Below are 17,071 nucleotides of genomic sequence, written 5' to 3'. Positions count from 1 at the left end.
GCATTTGCCTTCTCTTGAATTGTGGAAACGTTTTACTTTAAACTAGCTTATAAGTAAAATCAATCCCAAAAACTTGTGGAAAAAAAAATACTACAAAATATAGTCCCATACCTAGCTTTTTTTTTCTCCAAAATTTTAAGTAAAAGACTAAGTGCAAACTGAAAGCCACTGATTTCTAGAGAATCACTGTAACATTACAAAAGCTAATGTCGGTGAGTAACATTATGCTCTTGTATATTTTATGTTGCAGAAAAGCAGAGGTAGTGCCTTTAAAATGGTTACTACCAACTTACTGTAAAATATATCCATTTATTTTTCACATTTTAATGATATGATAAGGAATATATTCAACTGAGATGTAAATTGTAAAACCTTCTCTGCTGAGTATTTCACCATAAGATAGGTTTAGTTAAAAAAAAAAAAAAACTAGTACATTTATGGGGTTAACTTTGTGTTACATGCTGTATAGAAACTGTCACAGATCATCTCTGTCCCCAAAATAACAAGCTGACAAAATGTGTTTAAAGTTCTCTAGTTCTATCAAACTAAGGGAGAAATTCAGAAGCAGGCAAAAGTTTGTTTCTGTGCCACCAGTTACCTACTATGCCCAGAACTCAGAGTACATAGCCAAGAACAAGCGGACTATATTCTCTTCCTGACTGATGAATTTAGGGAAATATCTTCTCCTCATTCTCAAACAAGAACACATTTGAAACTAATTCTAAATGATAAATATATGTCTGTTGACGTTGCAGGTTCCTGACCCAGTGAACATCTCTGAGCCAGATTCCCGCTTTGTCTTTGTAAGAGAATTTATACTCCTAGGTTTTCCTTGTGAGTGGAAGATTCAGAGCCTCCTCTTCTCACTCTTCCTTACGATGTATGCTCTGACCATAACAGGGAATGGGGCCATTATTTGTGCTTTATGGTGTGACCAGCGACTCCACACCCCCATGTACATATTCCTGGGGAATTTCTCCTTTCTAGAGATCTGGTATGTCTCTTCTACAGTCCCCAAGATGTTGGTCAACTTCCTCTCAGATAAAAATACCATCTCCTTTGTTGGATGTTTCCTACAATTTTATTTCTTTTTTTCCTTGGGAACGACTGAATGCTTACTTTTGGCTGTCATGGCTTTTGATCGGTACCTTGCTATCTGCCGTCCCTTGCACTACCCTAATATCATGAATGGGCATCTCTGTACCAAACTGGTCCTTATCTGCTGGGTCTGTGGGTTTCTGTGGTTCCTGATCCCCATTGTTCTCATTTCTCGGATGCCCTTCTGTGGACCAAACATTATTGACCATGTTGTGTGTGACCCAGGGCCACTGTTTGCATTAGCATGTGTCTCTGCCCCCAAAACCCAATTGCTTTGCTACAGTCTAAGCTCAATAGTTATCTTTGGTAACTTCCTCTTCATCCTGGGGTCCTATTCTCTTGTCCTAACAGCTGTGTTGCGTATGCCTTCAGCTACTGGGAGACAGAAAGCCTTCTCCACCTGTGGGTCTCATTTGGCTGTGGTATCCCTGTTCTATGGCTCTCTCATGGTCATGTATGAGAGCCCAGGACTTGGACATTCTGCTGGGATGCAGAAAGTTGCAACTTTGTTCTATGCTATGGTGACCCCACTCTTCAATCCTTTTATCTATAGCTTCCGGAATAAGGAGATAAAAGCAGCCTTGAGGAAACTTCTCGGGAGTTTCAACATAATGTAAGACATATTAGATGATCCATCCATTGTCAGGTCAGTATAGTCTAACATGAAACAACCAGAATTATATTGTTATCTAAGCTTCAAATGTGGGTCTAGTGATATTAACTTATATCAGCCTGTGAAATAAAACATTTATGAGGCCACTTACAATCATAAAATGCTGAGATTTTATAGATAACTGATAGTGTCGGGTTCCTCCTTGGCATTTAGCCTGTATGTTAAATAAGGAATGTACACCACACTTAGGTGTTTTTGAAGAGTTAATATGACTCACCTGTGGTCAAAATTCCTATCTTCTATTTGATAATTTAGGTTAATAGTTCTGGGATCAATAAAATTGTAATTATGTCATTTTGCTTGTTTAGTTGGCTAGTTGTAAAGTAAAAAAGGAATCATTACTATATTATTTTCCAATTGTAGTTCTTATCATATTTGACTTTATTATTCTTAGTAAATAAACACTTGAAAGCAATTATCCAAAATTTCTGTAGAGAACGTATGTTCGCCTATATATACTGCTTTATCTAAAATGGATGACCAACAAGAACCCGCTGTATAGCACATGGAAACCTGCTCAACGTTATGTGGCAGGCTGAATGGGAGGGGAGTTTGGGGGAGAATATATACATCTGTATATATGGCTGTGTCCTTTCTCTGTCCACCTGAAACTATCACACCATTGTTAATCAGCTGTGTGTGCATGTGTGTTAATTCACTTCAGTATTCTGAATACTAATATTTTCATCAAAGTGTCACCAAAAGATTGATCCTGTAATGGGGTTTTAGGTAACAGAACATCTCCACCTAGAAACTGGAGAGGAAAACAGTCTTGGGGATATACTACTTAAGATCAAAGAAATGAATGTCAGTTCAAGGTTATTTGTTACTAAAATAGTGTTAAAATAACATTGAGGGACAATTTTAAAGAAAAGCATCCAGAATTCAATCCCTGCAATAAAGGTATTTTCATTTGTATTTATGCGTCATTTAATATAATGTCAAATTTGTTCCATATTATGACAAGTCTTTATAATTATTTTTAGAAACTATAATATTCCATTCAAATATATGGCATGGATTGTTTATGTAGTGAAGTGACTATTCTCCTAGAAGGAAAATTGTTCTTCCAAGTCCCTTGTAGCTGACTTGTGAAGGATATAAAAAGGAATTTCCAGAACATATATTAAGAGAAAAATATATGTTACCACTAAGTAATAATGACTGCTTAAGAACTAGTACTCAGGGAATCAGACTCCTGTTCCATCCACTTCCAATCTTTTTCTTGAATATTATTTCCATTATTTTATTGTAAAAAATAGTACCTTAATAAAACCTTTATAAAGATTTGCCATGGAGATACATTGAAAACCTAATTTAGGACTCCTTCAGTTCAGTTCAGTTCAGTCGCTCAGTCGTGTCCGACTCTCCGCGACCCCATGAATCACAGCACGCCAGGCGTCCCTGTCCATCACCAACTCCCGGAGTTCACTCAAACTCATGTCCACAGAGTCGGTGATGCCATCCAGCCATCTCATTCTCTGTCGTCCCTTCTCCTCCCACCCCCAATTCTTCCCAGCATCAGAGTCTTTTCCAGTGAGTCAACTCGTCGCATGAGGTGGCCAAAGTATTGGAGTTTCAGCTTTAGCATCAGTCCTTCCAATGAACACCCAGGATTGATCTCCTTTAGAATGGACTGGTTGGATCTCCTTGCAGTACAAAGGCTGCTAATAAATATGATGACTCAAATTAAAGGTAAAAAAAAAAATACTGACTTTTTCTTTTTATTTCCTCTGAGGAAACCACTAACCATCACAATTATTTTTAAGCATCACCTTTCTGTGTTCTTTTGAAAGCTTAAGTACTGAGAAACAGACAAAAAGAACACTATCATCTTACTGTTATTCCTAGTGCTCTTTCTCCCTCCATCTCTCTCTGTCTTTTTCTCTGTCTTTGGGATACAGTTTGGCCTTGAAAAAATGTCAGATACAAATTACGTTATACTGTGCAAAGGTTGTAAAGCAGTAAAAACCCATGAATGTACGTGGAAAAAACAAACTTTTGTTTCCCTGACCCTCAACAAACAAAATCACCTCATACAGTACTTGAAAAAAAAAAAAAGAATTATTGATACAAGTGGTAAAAGAAATATTTCAATATATCCATATGCAAATTTATGAGATTCTTACTCCAAAAACAGGTCCAAAAAATAAAAATCCAAAAAGAATTTCAGTCAAGTCAAGCATGATGTGAATCAAGGGAGCCTTCTCTTTGGGACACGAAGTTACCAAAACCCAACCCTGGTTCTGATTTCATGACTTCCTCACAGAAGTATCTCAGTAGCCCATATCCTCTGGGTAAGGAGATACACCATTCAGGTAGAAATCTACCATTCTGTTTCTTCTTCCTTCCTCCTCTACACTCCCAATCTATAGTGTGAAGGTCAAGCTCTCTCCAGAAAAGCCATGGGCCCATCTTTAATCTTCCTAATACAAAGGGACTCAGTATGAAGACTAGTGAAAGGACTCAGTGGAAAGAGATAGACATGGTGAAGACAGTGGGCTGTACTTACGATAAGGAAGAACATAGACTCTCCTGCAAACAAAGAAGCATCTCATTATTTCAGACATCAGGAGGTATGACACGAAAGCAGTGAGAACTGAAACCCCCAAACCAGATTGGAAAAGAGAAATTGTGAAACAGAAAAGGCTATTAGGAGGGAAAAGCGAAAGAAAACCTTGTAAGTTGGAGAAGTTAAGAGGTCAACAAAGCACCCTACTCTTCGCCCTGACACTTCCCACCTTCAGTTGAAAAGGGTGTCACACTTATGGATGAGAGGAAGGAAAGATCACAGAGGAAATGAAGATGAGAAAGAGGGACTTCCCTGGTGGTCCAGTGGTGAAGAATCCACCTTCCAAGGCAGGGGATGCAGGTTCGATCCCTGGTCAGGGAACTAAGATCCCATATGCCACAGGGCAACTAAGCTCGTGCTCTGCAACTACTGAGTCTGCACGCTCTAGAGCCCGGGTGCCACGGCAAGAGAGAAGCCCGCACACCACAACTAGCACACGCACCATAACAAAGATCCAACGAGGCCCAAAAATAGAAGAGAGGAGAAAAAGGCCTTCCTGAGAACTGTCAACCCTTTCTCCCCTGATCTTCATTTCCTCTGTTCAAAGGTTAAAAATTGTTCCAGTGCCAGGTAAGCTTTGTGGACAGTGTGGAAGAGTAAGTAGTGAAAACAAACAAGGGTGAAAGCAAAAATGGAGAATCTCTCCTTCATAGAGACCCTGGACCTCTCCAGGGGAGGCCCGAAGCCTCAAGTTAGGCAGGGGCTGGGCAGAGCTCAGCATTTGAGTTAAAACTTGCCACATTTAACTGGCCAAATGAGGAACCATCATTTGTGGACAATCTAAGTGATGCCAACAAAGCTAATTCCCTAAGGACAAAGGGCATTCCACAGTCCAGAACTCTTCTGTATTCCTTGGATCCCTATTCCAAGGTCATTGTGTGTTCCTAGTCTGAGATCTATTCCAGGCTCTGAAATCTCATAGGTACTAGAAAAGAGAGGGAAGTCCAAGAAAAAAAGGGCATGCAACTTGACATATAGAGGACTGTAGGGGTGAGCTCAAGAAACAGTCTTTCTAGAATGCAAGGAATAGCCATGGAGACAGAAGGACTCAGCATGGAGTATGTTGAGTGACACAGTGAGGCTGGTGGCTTTGCAAGGTAAAGTTACCTGGACAAATATCCCCAGGAATTCTCCTCATGCCTCCCCTGAACTTTTCTTTGAAGTCTGAGATGCATACAACTGTGTTGCTTGAGGAAAGGTAGTTTAGTGCTTCCAGAGTCAGCCTTTTTGTGATCACCCAAGCATGTTGTCTTCATGGGGAACTGAAGGGAAGGTGGAAAAGTCTGTGTCTTTCAATACAAAATCGTCCTTTGCCCAAAGTCTCGAGTTACTGAAAAAGCTAAATCCCTCTTGGGAGGGTGTCTTCACTGTGGTAACTGACATCTGGTCTCTCAGGGCACCAGTCTGGTCGCCTGTCTCTTTCTATCTTTCTTGGACTGGGATGAGCGACGTGCGATTACCACTTGTTTCTACTGCTTCCAGCTTTGTATACTTGACCTTGGGAAGAACCAAATTCAAACTGTAGAGGACAGGGATTTCCTGAGCTATTGCTCCCTGAAACACCTCAGACTTCATGCCAATGGCTTGCAGTCACTTCCTTCCAGGCTCCTGAGTGCTCTACCCCAGCTACAGAGGCTCCCTCTAATAAAGAATAAACGGCCCAGAAGGCTCCCAGTGGGCCAGTTCAGCTCAGCCTGAGGGTGCTAGATCTGTCCCACAACAATCTCTGGGGTCCCCTCCTTTCTCCCTCAACTCCAGGAGCTCTGGCTGAGTGGTAACAAACATTCCAATTTACCCAACAAGAACCTGGAGGGACTGAGATGGCTGAAGAGACCCTAAACCTGAGGTGGAACTAAACTGAGGCTGACTCTTCTCCCTTCCTGCCCTCACCTCACTGAACCTCCTGAGTGGATCTTAGGCAGCTCCAGGGTTCCCAGAAGCTGAGCCATCTGCAGCTGGATTCTCCTGAGATGTTGAAGACCTATTTTCCTTGGCATCATAGCACTGTTCAGCTTGGAGGACTGGACAGAAGTTTGCAGTGAGTTTACAGAGACCCCTTCCTGTTCCTGGAGAATCTCACATCGCTGCATCCAGATGACACCGTCCACCCTGCGTCACCTCACTCTGAGAGGCTGCAGCCCCTTCATCTTCTCTAGCCATTCGTCTAGGGATTCCTCCCACAGCTTCCCCTCCTGGAGCACTTGCACTGCTGGTCTGATCATGAGGGTACAGAAGGTCTACGTCTATTTGCAATGCCCAGGCTGCAAGTGTTGGAGCTGGGAGACCTGGATGTGCTATGCCCCAAGTTCAGTGAAGCTGGAGATGCTACTTGAGGAGCTGCCTCTAAAGTTACAGGTTTTGGCACTGAGCAACCTGAACCTCAGAAATACTCTGTCTCCCACTTCAGAGGCTTGGGCCTCTCTTAGAGGCTGCTGCTTAGCTCCACTCTACTGCCTTCCAGTGATCTCTAACCTAGGACAACTTGACCTCCTAAAAAAGTTAAAATAGGCAAATATGGATAATATCTTAAAAATATGCAAATATAGGATCAATTCCCGAAAATTTTTTAAAGAAAGAAAAATTTAAAAGATTACCAGAAAATTGCAAGATGTTATAAGTGTTCCCAAAGAGGAAGATAGTTTAAGTACATTGATTAAAATGGAATATCATGAACCCATTAAAAATCATGCTTGAAGGATATGTACTTTTATGGGGAAAGACTTGTAACATAATATTAACATATATGCACTACTCTATGCAAAGATAACTAATAAAGATCTACTATGTAGCACAGGGGGGCTTCTCTGATGGTTCAGCAGTAAAGAATCTGCCTGAAATGCTAGAAACACAGGAGATGCGGGTTTGATCCCTGGGTCAGGAAGATCCCCTGGAGGAGGGCATGGCAACCCACTCCAGTCTCCTTGCCTGGAAAATCCCATGGACAAAGGAGCCTGGTGGGTTACAGTCTATGGGGCCTCAGAATTGGACACGACTGAAACAGCTGAGCACAGCTCAGCATATAGCACAGGGAACTCTACTCAATATTCTGCATTAACCTATATGAGAGAAGAATCTAAAAAATAGTGGACATATATGTATATATAATTGATTCATGTTGCTGTACACCTGAAACCAACATTCTACTCTAATTTAAAAATGCTTAAAAAATTTACCAATTGCATGTACTATAATCCAATTTTGAAAAAATTGTATATGTACCTAACATAGGAAATGTGTAGAAGAGAGAAGATTGGACTTCCCAGGTAGCTCAGTTGGTAAAGAATCCCCCTGCAATGCTGGAGACCCAGGTTCAATCCCTGAGTCAGAAAGATCCCCTGGAGAAGGAAATAGCAACCCACTCCAGTATTCTTGGGTGGAAAATCCCATGGACAGAAGAGCCTGCTGGGCTACAGGCCATGGGGTCACAAGAGTCAGACACAATTTAGTGAGTAAACCACCTCCAGAAGAGAGAAGATTAGAAGTGTAAATTTGAAATGGCCCCAGAAATGGAATTGTGAATAATTTAAACTTCTTATATATTTCTGTTTTATTCATTTTTTCTTAAAATAAGTAGGTATTAATGAAATTAAAAGACACTCCTTGGAAGGAAAGTTATGACCAACCTAGATAGCATATTAAAAAGCAGAGACATTACTTTGCCAACAAAGGTCCGTGTAGTCAAGGCTATGGTTTTTCCAGTGGTCATGTATGGATGTGAGAGTTGAACTGTGAAGAAAGTTGATCGCCGAAGAAATGATGCTTTTGAACTGTGGTGCTGGAGAAGACTCTTGAGAGTCCCTTGGACTGCAAGGAGATCCAACCAGTCCATTCTAAAGGAGATCAGTCCTGGGTGTTTATTGGAAGGACTGATGCTAACGCTGAAACTCCAATACTTTGGCCACCTCATGCGACGAGTTGACTCACTAGAAAAGACTCTGATGCTGGGAGGGATTGGGGGCAGGAGGAGAAGGGGATGACAGAGAATGAGATGGCTGGATGGCATCACCGACTCGATGGACATGAGTTTGAGTGAACTCCGGGAGTTGGTGATGGACAGGGAGGCTTGGTGTGCTATGATTCATGGGGTCGCAAACAGCTGGACATGACTAAGCGACTGAACTGAACTTCCTAATAATAAAAATAAATAAAATCTCTTTCAAAAGTGAAACCACTTAATACAGACTAAATTAAGTAATCTCTACTTTATGGTGACACAATGGGAGTTTTAGAGAAAGCATGAATGCTGAAATCTAGGTAAATGGAGGAAACCGTGAAAAGCCATTACAAACAACCTATTTCAAAGACCATTTGTCATATAAAGGAACCAAAGATGGCTTCCACATATTGGCCCATAGGTTATTTACTTCTTCACAGCAAACTGTATTTTACTAGCTTGAAGACTCACACAGGACAAAATTGTTACTCATCCAGCAGTTTCATTCGTGGTCCAGATATGCAGGTTTTCAGCCATTTAGAGCCTGCCTACTTGGCACATTCCAGAAAACTGTGCCCAACACCTGCTGGCCACAGGTAAATGTTCCAAATTACTGCCTTTCAGAAATCTTTGGCACAGAGTCCTCACCCTCACCAGGCTGACATCATTTAGACAAGTAAGCCTTCTCTCTGTTCTCCTTCTTTCTCCTAGAAGTTCCTTAGCTCTCCTTCCCTTGTTAGTGGCCCCCAAGTCTATAAGCCTCTGGAAGGTCTCCTGCTCTGAGGGATTTCCTGCAAGCTAATCTTGAGAGTCCCTTGGACTGCAAGGACATTCAACCAGTCCATTCTAAAGGAGATCAGTCCTAGGTGTTCATTGGAAGGACTGATGCTAAAGCTGAAACTCCAATACTTTGGCCACCTCCTGTGAAGACTTGACTCACTGGAAAAGACTCTGATGCTGGGAGGGATTGGGGGCAGGAGGAGAAGGGGACGACAGAGAATGAGATGGCTGGATGGCATCACCGACTCGATGGACATGAGTTTGAGTGAACTCCGGGAGTTGGTGATGGAGAGGGAGGCCTGGCATTGCAAAGAGTCGGACACGACTGAGCGACTGAACTGAACTGAACTGAATCTGTAAAAGCAGTGTCATCAGACAAAATTATGTGTACTACTGCACCTTGAGGCCATATCTTTTTCCTTGTCCAGCCCTGAAGTCCCTTGAGCACCCTACACCCACCTTGCAGAACTAACTTTATCCAAACCAAGGAGCCACTCAATTTTAGGCTCAAAGAGTGAAAGAGTTCCACGCACATTTTTTCAGTGTGTGTGTGAAAAATTGGCATTGTAAAAAAAAAAAAAAATGCCAGTTTTTTCAATTAATAGGATTAGACTATTTGTAGTCCCAGTATATAACTCCAGGACTTTGCTGGCCAAGCTGCAGTCCAGAATTCCCTTTTTGCCCCTGTTGTCTGCTGTCAACTAGTGACCATTAGAATATACCATTCATTTTCACCAGTGTTAATGTGAAAAGCCCAAGTTCTCATTAATCTTAACATTTCACATGATTTCTTTTTTCTTTTTCTGATACATCTTGAATGCATACAACCAAATTTCAGTAGTAAGAGAAATTTGCTTCTGATGCTTGCTGCTAAGTCACTTCAGTCATGTCTGACTCTGTGCAACCCCATAGACAGCAGCCCACCAGGCTCCGCCGTCCCTGGGATTCTCCAGGCAAGAGCACTGGAGTGGGTTGCCATTTCCTTCTCCAATGCATGAAAGTGAAAGTGAAGTCTCAGTCGTTTCCGACTCTTAACGACCCCATGATCTGCAGCCCACGAGGCTCCTCCGTCCATGGGACTTTCCAGGCAAGAGTACTGGAGTGGGTTGCCATTGCCTTCTCCGCTTCTGATGCTTAAACCTGCTCTAACCACTTTCTCAGCCTTTATCTGGTGAAATCCATGATAGAAAGCAATCTTCTGAAACGGCTTATTCATCACTGGCTAGGAATCCTTTTCAAAGTTATTCGCCACATTTAATTACAATGTGTCTCTCTATGTGCTGTGCTTGGTCGCTCAGTCATGTCCGACTCTTTCTGACCCCAAGGCCTGTAGCCCACCAGGCTCCTCTGTCCATGGGATTCTTCAGGAAAGAATACTGGAGTGGGTTGCCATGCCCTCCTCCAGGGGATCTTCCCAACCCAGGGATCTAACCCAGGTCTTCCATATTGCAGGTGGATTCTTTACCAGCTGAGCCACCAGGGAAGTCTGTGAATACTGGAGTGGGTAGCCTATCCTTTCTCCAGGGGATCTTCCCAACCTAGGAATCAAACCAGGGTCTCCTGCATTGCAGGTGGATTCTTTACTAGCTGAGCTACCAGGTAAGCCTGTATCTCCCTGTAACTTCTATTAAAAACCATTATTTTAAATTCTGTATTGGGGGGATTAAATGAGACAAATGCAATTGTTCTGTTAAACAATCATCCTTCTTTTGTTCTGAGGTTCTTTTGTTTGTTTTACTCCAATTTAAAATTCTAAATACTTCCAGTGTTATTTCTTTTAGATACTTGTAAGCCCCTTTCCAAATTCACTGATCTTTGCCTGTTTTTCTTAAACTGTGAGATCCAGGACTTATGAAGGGTTCTATCTCTGATATCTACAGATAGAATCGAACAGGATTAAACCTTTACCTTCATTTAAATATCTTGTCACATTAGTAATTATGGCAATCATAATGCTGATTTATTTTTTAAGTTGTGCTTGTATTAGTTTTTAAAGACTGAGGGTTAGAAATAGCTATAACATGGACTGCAGCTTTAAAAGTCCTGTGCTAATCATAGTTCTTTTGAAGTATTTTTCAAAATAATACATCTTTAATATTTATTTAATTGATCATTTAGTAGTGAAAACTAGATGAAAATAAAGAAATTAACAAACTGAAAAATCTTTCTTTACTTTTTTTGCTTTCCTTCAGTTCAGTTCAGTTCAGTTCAGTTCAGTCGCTCAGTCGTGTCCGACTCTTTGCGACCCTATGAATCACAGCACACCAGGCCTCCCTGTCCATCACCAACTCCCGGAGTTCACTCAAACTCATGTCCACAGAGTCGATGATGCCATCCAGCCATCTCATTCTCGGTCGTCCCCTTCTCCTCCTGCCCCCAATCCCTCCCAGCATCAGAGTCTTTTCCAGTGAGTCAACTCGTCGCATGAGGTGGCCAAAGTATTGGAGCTTCAGCTTCAGCATCAGTCCTTCCAATGAACACCCAGGACTGATCTCCTTTCGAATGGACTGGTTGGATCTCCTTACAGTCCAAGGGACTCTCAAGAGTCTTCTCCAACACCACAGTTCAAAAGCATCAATTCTTCGGCGATCAGCTTTCTTCACAGTCCAACTCTCACATCCATACATGACCACTGGAAAAACCATAGCCTTGACTAGATGGACCTTGGTTGGCAAAGTAATGTCTCTGCTTTTTAATATGCTGTCTAGGTTGGTCATAACTTTCCTTCCGAGGAGTAAGCGTCTTTTAATTTCATGGCTGCAATCAGCATTCGCAGTGATTTTGGAGCCCAAAAAAACAAAGTCTGCCACTGTTTCCACTGTTTCCCCGTCTATTTTCCATGAAGTGATGTAACCAGATGCCATGATCTTAGTTTTCTGAATGTTGAGCTTTCCTTATTTTCTGTCAAAGGCTGTGGACTTTCTCTTTTCCTAAATGATCCTGCCCTGGGACTTCCCTGGTGGTCCAGTGGTTGAGACTTTGCCTTCCAACGCAGGGGTTGTGGGCTCAATCCCTGATCTTGGAGCTAAGATCCCACATTCCTTGCAGCCAAAAAATATTAACAACAGCAAAAGCAATATTGTAACAAATTCAATTAAACTTTAAAAATGGTACACACTAAAAAAAAAAAAAAAAATCTTTAAAATCTGAATGATCCTGCCCATCTGCCAACCTCTCTTTCTGTACCCTGATGCCATGTGTTCTTTTGACCAAGCACTTCCTTTTGAAATTTCAATATTTTCTTTTCCATATGCTATTTAATGTCAGAGAGGAAAGTTGTTTAGATCACATCCAAACTTGGAGACATTCCTTAACCCTAATAATCTTGCAAATTATTTGTCACATTTTTCTTTAAAAAAAAAAATTGTGAAACACCAGTTGCCTCCCTCTGTCATCATGCACTTATTCATTTGGACAGTTCATACACTAGTTTTCACTGGTGCTATTCTGACTCTGAAGTCTCAAAGGTTAGTTACAACCTCTTACTTGATTAACAGAGATATTTTCCAGTTCTTCTCCAAGTTTATATTACTTGTATTTTGCATTTCATATCACATTACATTATTAATTCTTTTTTCCTTGAAAACCTCTTTACTATCGACTTATATGACTAGGAAAATATAATATTTAAGAAAATAAATTAGTGACTTTGCACATTTGCATCACAATGTCATGACACACTCCCAAGTTCCCTAGTTCATTTGAATTTCAACATTCAAAGAACAGTTGTAAAGTCAGTCTTTGTTGAGAAAGAAAAGATTTTTATAAATTATTTTGCCATAATTTCAGACATTGGAGTTTTTACTTTGATTTAAATGTTTATGTTTCTCTGGCTGAAGTGAGATTGAGAGGACAAATTCACAAAACAAATGGAGCTACAGTTTACAGTCAAGAATGAATGGGTCAGTTGTTACAGATCCAGAAATCTCAACATTACCGTAGTAAATGTGGGGCTGGTACATACACAGAATTGTGGAAAGAAAGGAACAAATAGATAAAGGCTTTGAAGGTTTTGTTTTTAATTCTTTGCAACAACTAACCTGTCTGCATATCTTTTGGCTTCATAGGAGTCTTTGCTCTTAGATTTTCTTTCCTAAACCCAGTATCATCTCTAACGTGGGAAAACAAAGCTGCATTACTGTAATAATGCATACAGAGGCTTCTGGTTATATTTAATATTCTCATCCAAGGCTTAAGGCCAAATTAGTTTTCACTGTAGACCCAGGCTTCATCATCCTTCCCTTTTCCTCTGGAGGTTGGACCAAATTAGACCTCACTTGAAATACTTTCTGAGATCTGGCCAAAACTTTCTCATTGTTATCCCCAGATGAGGCCACAGGAGTTCAGTAATCCAGGATGGTCAGAGACAATCTTGGCATATTATTAAAAACTGTGTGGGGAACAGGAGCTCATGGTTAAGAGCTGACTACATACACAGAGTGCCCTGGATCACCTTCCCTCCAAGGTGGGCTGCCTGGAACATATCAGCCATAATTCAGAATGTGTTTGCTAACATATTCTTCTTTAGAGGCAGGAATGGAATTGGTTCTTCCCAAACCAGAAAAGACCACAGTGCCCTTTACAACTGCATAGAACCACCTTTTCAAGTTGCTTAAGCAATATGGTCACTGTATGGGCTTCAGATAATTGCGATGTTTGATGATGTTACCTCCAGTGCTCACCCCCTTTTAGCAGCCATCAGATGTTCGGATGCCAGCCCCGCTGTCTGGCTTGGCTGCACATTTTCTTCCGCTGAAATGAGAGAACGAGGAGACTGAGACGGACGGCATATTCCGGGAGAGAGAAACCGAAACCTGAGCTCTGCTCTCCGCCAGAGTCTGTAATTCTCACACGCGATCTGCAGGTAATAGACAGTTCACATTTCTTTGTGATGCCTTTTTCACTTTCCTCTAACCCTATGTTGTAGTTTCTCCATATGGAAATGTAAAGTAGAATAGCTTCCTCATTATGGAAACTGGTTAGATTCTCAATTATGTAACATTGCCTCTGGTATTAGAACTGGTCTGATTAAATGCTAGATTTTATGAGTTTCATCTATAAAATATAGGTAAACATATTTAAACAAAATAATATCTCTCTTAAATGAATATGTTATCTATATCACAAAACCACATGGGCCAAGAATAAACTGTGAATGACAACTTTATTTTATATCTTATTACATATTCAAGTCAGATATACCAGATTTCCTGACCCTGAGTATGATTCAGAAGAAAAATCAAGGAGTAAGAGCAGTTTTCTATTAAAGTAACTTGAACAGCCACATTTTCTTTAGGCTGCTCTTTTGATTTTAGGCAGGAGAAATCAAAAACAGTTCACTTACCTATTTAAAAATAAGAAAAAAGAATTTTAAAAATCATTCATTTAAAATATGGACAATTAGATACAGAAACAGATTGAGAGAATAGATAAAGAAAACTGTGTGCGCGCGTGCACACACACCCTTAGAGCACGATTCTCACTTCGCAACAAGAAGAAAACATCCAGAGCACAAAGCAGAGCGGATAAAAGGAACATGAAGACAGTGTGATTGATGGAGTGAGGTAGCTTTGATAGGATTGTCCTGAGTGGGCTCCTCTCATGGATCTCCTGCTTATGAAGATTGAGGTTTTTCCCCATACAAAAGGTGTTGCTTTGCTTTTGTGTTTTTAACAAACTGGAGAAACCAGTCTTTACACTTTTTTAAACATTTTCCCTGTCTAAAGGAATGGTTTTCCTGTTTAGTTACTATTAGGGCAAGACATTGACTGAAACGACAAATGTTGAATGAGCATCCCTAATATGCCTTGCCTTGTGGGCTAGAGTCTATGGGGTTGCAAACAGCCAGACACGACTGAGAGACTAAACAACAAAAAATATGTCTTGAACACTATCCTAGATTCTGGGAATACATCAGTGAGCAAAATGATGTCCTCTTACATTCAAGCGATTAAGATAGAAAATACATGCTAAGTATTAAAATACAATGCCAGATAGTGATATGTGTTTTGTAGAAAACCAAAGCAGAACTGGGAAACAGAATAGTAAAGATGGGCTAAATCAAGGAAGGTTTTCTGGGTGGTAAAGAATCTGCCAAGGCAGGAGATGCAAGAGACACTGTTTGATCCCTGGGTCAGGAATATCCCCTGAAGTAGGACATGGCAATCCACTCCAGTATTCTTGCCTGGAAGATTCCACAGACAGAGGAGCCTGGTGGGCTACAATCCATGGTGTCACAAAGAGTCAGATGTGATTGAGCCATCACACATGTAAATTTAAGAAAGGCCTCTCTGTCTCTGATTTTTCCAGATACCTGAACAAAAGAACAAGTTAAAGCATATGAATATTGCAAAGAGGAATAAAGGACATTCCAGACCTTGATACTGGCCACACGTGGCATGGGCAAGTATCAGTGTGTCTGGAGTGGGGTCAGTAGAGGGAAAGGTGCTAAGAAATGAGGGTCTGGAGTTAGGTCTCGTTGGCCTTACAGATTGTGGAAAGAGCTTTAGACTTTCTTTTAAGTATGTTTGAAAGATCGAGAGCAACTAGTTGACATGATCAGATTTTTTCAAAACTATATTTTGAACAGGAGGCCTAGAGGACTTGTTGATGGTTTGGATGTGGAATATTGAGAAAGGTGGTAAGGATGTGGCCAAAGTCTGTGACCTGAGCAACTGAATAAATGGAGGTGATCTGGCAAAGAACTAAGGATCAGCCAGTTTGTGGTGAGAAAAATCAAGTTTTGTCATAAGCTTCTTGATTTGGTTACCTTCAATAGCAAATGGAGTAAGAAATTGGGTAGATAAATCCAGGTTGCAGAAGAGACTTCACAGTTAGGTAGAGAAAATGTGGCTTCATTTTACATGAGTAGTTTTTATGTCAAAGGGCTATCTGTCACATCGCTTACAGAGAGAGCATAATTACAAAAGGAAAAATATTAAGAACTAGGTCCTAAAAAAACGTTTATAGGTCAAGGCAACCAGAAGGAACTCTAACATAGAAGTCTCGAATAAAAGAAATAGAGAATAATGAGAATGAATAGTCCATGAACAATTCTCCAATTAATGTAATTCAAAACTCAAAAGTGCTTTAATGACATATACCACTGTAGTTATTTCTGTTCTATATGGCAAAATATATATTGAGAGTACCATCATAGGGTACTTTCCCAGCATATGATAAATTTCAACTGGCGACTGAAGCTTGTTTCCTCTACTTAAGATTCAGTTCAGTTCAGTCGCTTAGACGTGTCCAACTCTTTGCTACCCCATGAATCACAGCACGCCAGGCCTCCCTGTCCATCACCAACTCCCGGAGTTCACTCAAACTCATGTCCATCGAGTCGGTGATGCCATCCAGCCATCTCATTCTCTGTCATCCCCTTCTCCTCCTGCCCCCAATCCCTCCCAGCATCAGGGTCTTTTCCAGTGAGTCAACTCTTCGCATGAGGTGGCCAAAGTATTGGAGCTTCAGCGTTAGCATCAGTCCTTCCAATGAACACCCAGGACTGATCTCCTTTCGAATGGACTGGTTGGATCTCCTTGCAGTCCAAGGGACTCTCAAGAGTCTTCTCCAACACCACAGTTCAAAAGCATCAATTCTTCGGCGATCAGCTTTCTTCACAGTTCAACTCTCACATCCATACATGACCACGGGAAAAACCATAGCCTTTACTAGACAGACCTTGGTTGGCAAAGCAATGTCTCTGCGTTTTAATATGCTATCTAGGTTGGTCATAACTTTCTTTCCAAGGAGTAAGCGTCTTTTAATTTCATGGCTGCAATCAGCATCCGCAGTGATTTTGGAGCCCCCCAAAATAAAGTCTGACACTGTTTCCCCATCTATGTCCCATGAAGTGATGGGACCAGATGCCATGATCTTAGTTTTCTGAATGTTGAGTTTTAAGGCACCTTTTTCACTCTCCTCTTTCACTTTCATCAAGAGGCTTTTTAGTTCCCCTTCACTTTCTGCCATAAAGGTGGTGTCATCTGCATATCTGAGGTTATTGATATTT

At 41.0% G+C, this 17,071-nt stretch overlaps 1 protein-coding gene across 1 annotated transcript; it reads left to right on the top strand.

Moving 5' to 3' along the window:
• Positions 1–725: 725 nt before the first annotated feature.
• On the top strand, positions 726–1,715 carry LOC148776959 (olfactory receptor 11H12-like). The gene has a single exon (XM_088840253.1). The coding sequence runs from the start codon at positions 726–728 to the stop codon at positions 1,713–1,715; it is 990 nt and encodes a 329-aa protein (XP_088696379.1).
• The last annotated feature ends 15,356 nt before the right edge of the window (positions 1,716–17,071 follow it).

The sequence above is a fragment of the Moschus berezovskii genome, chromosome 9, assembly GCF_049115385.1.
Source record: "Moschus berezovskii isolate FMDL1 chromosome 9, NW_MosBer_1.0, whole genome shotgun sequence".
In the NCBI taxonomy this organism is placed as follows: domain Eukaryota; kingdom Metazoa; phylum Chordata; class Mammalia; order Artiodactyla; family Moschidae; genus Moschus; species Moschus berezovskii.
The sequence above is the reverse complement of the archived record's forward strand: the minus strand, read 5'-3'. Positions and strand labels throughout refer to the sequence as shown.

What these genes read in the sequence shown, in the direction of transcription:
- LOC148776959 (XM_088840253.1), top strand. Translation starts at nt 726, where the DNA reads ATGATAAATATATGTCTGTTGACGTTGCAGGTTCCTGACCCAGTGAAC.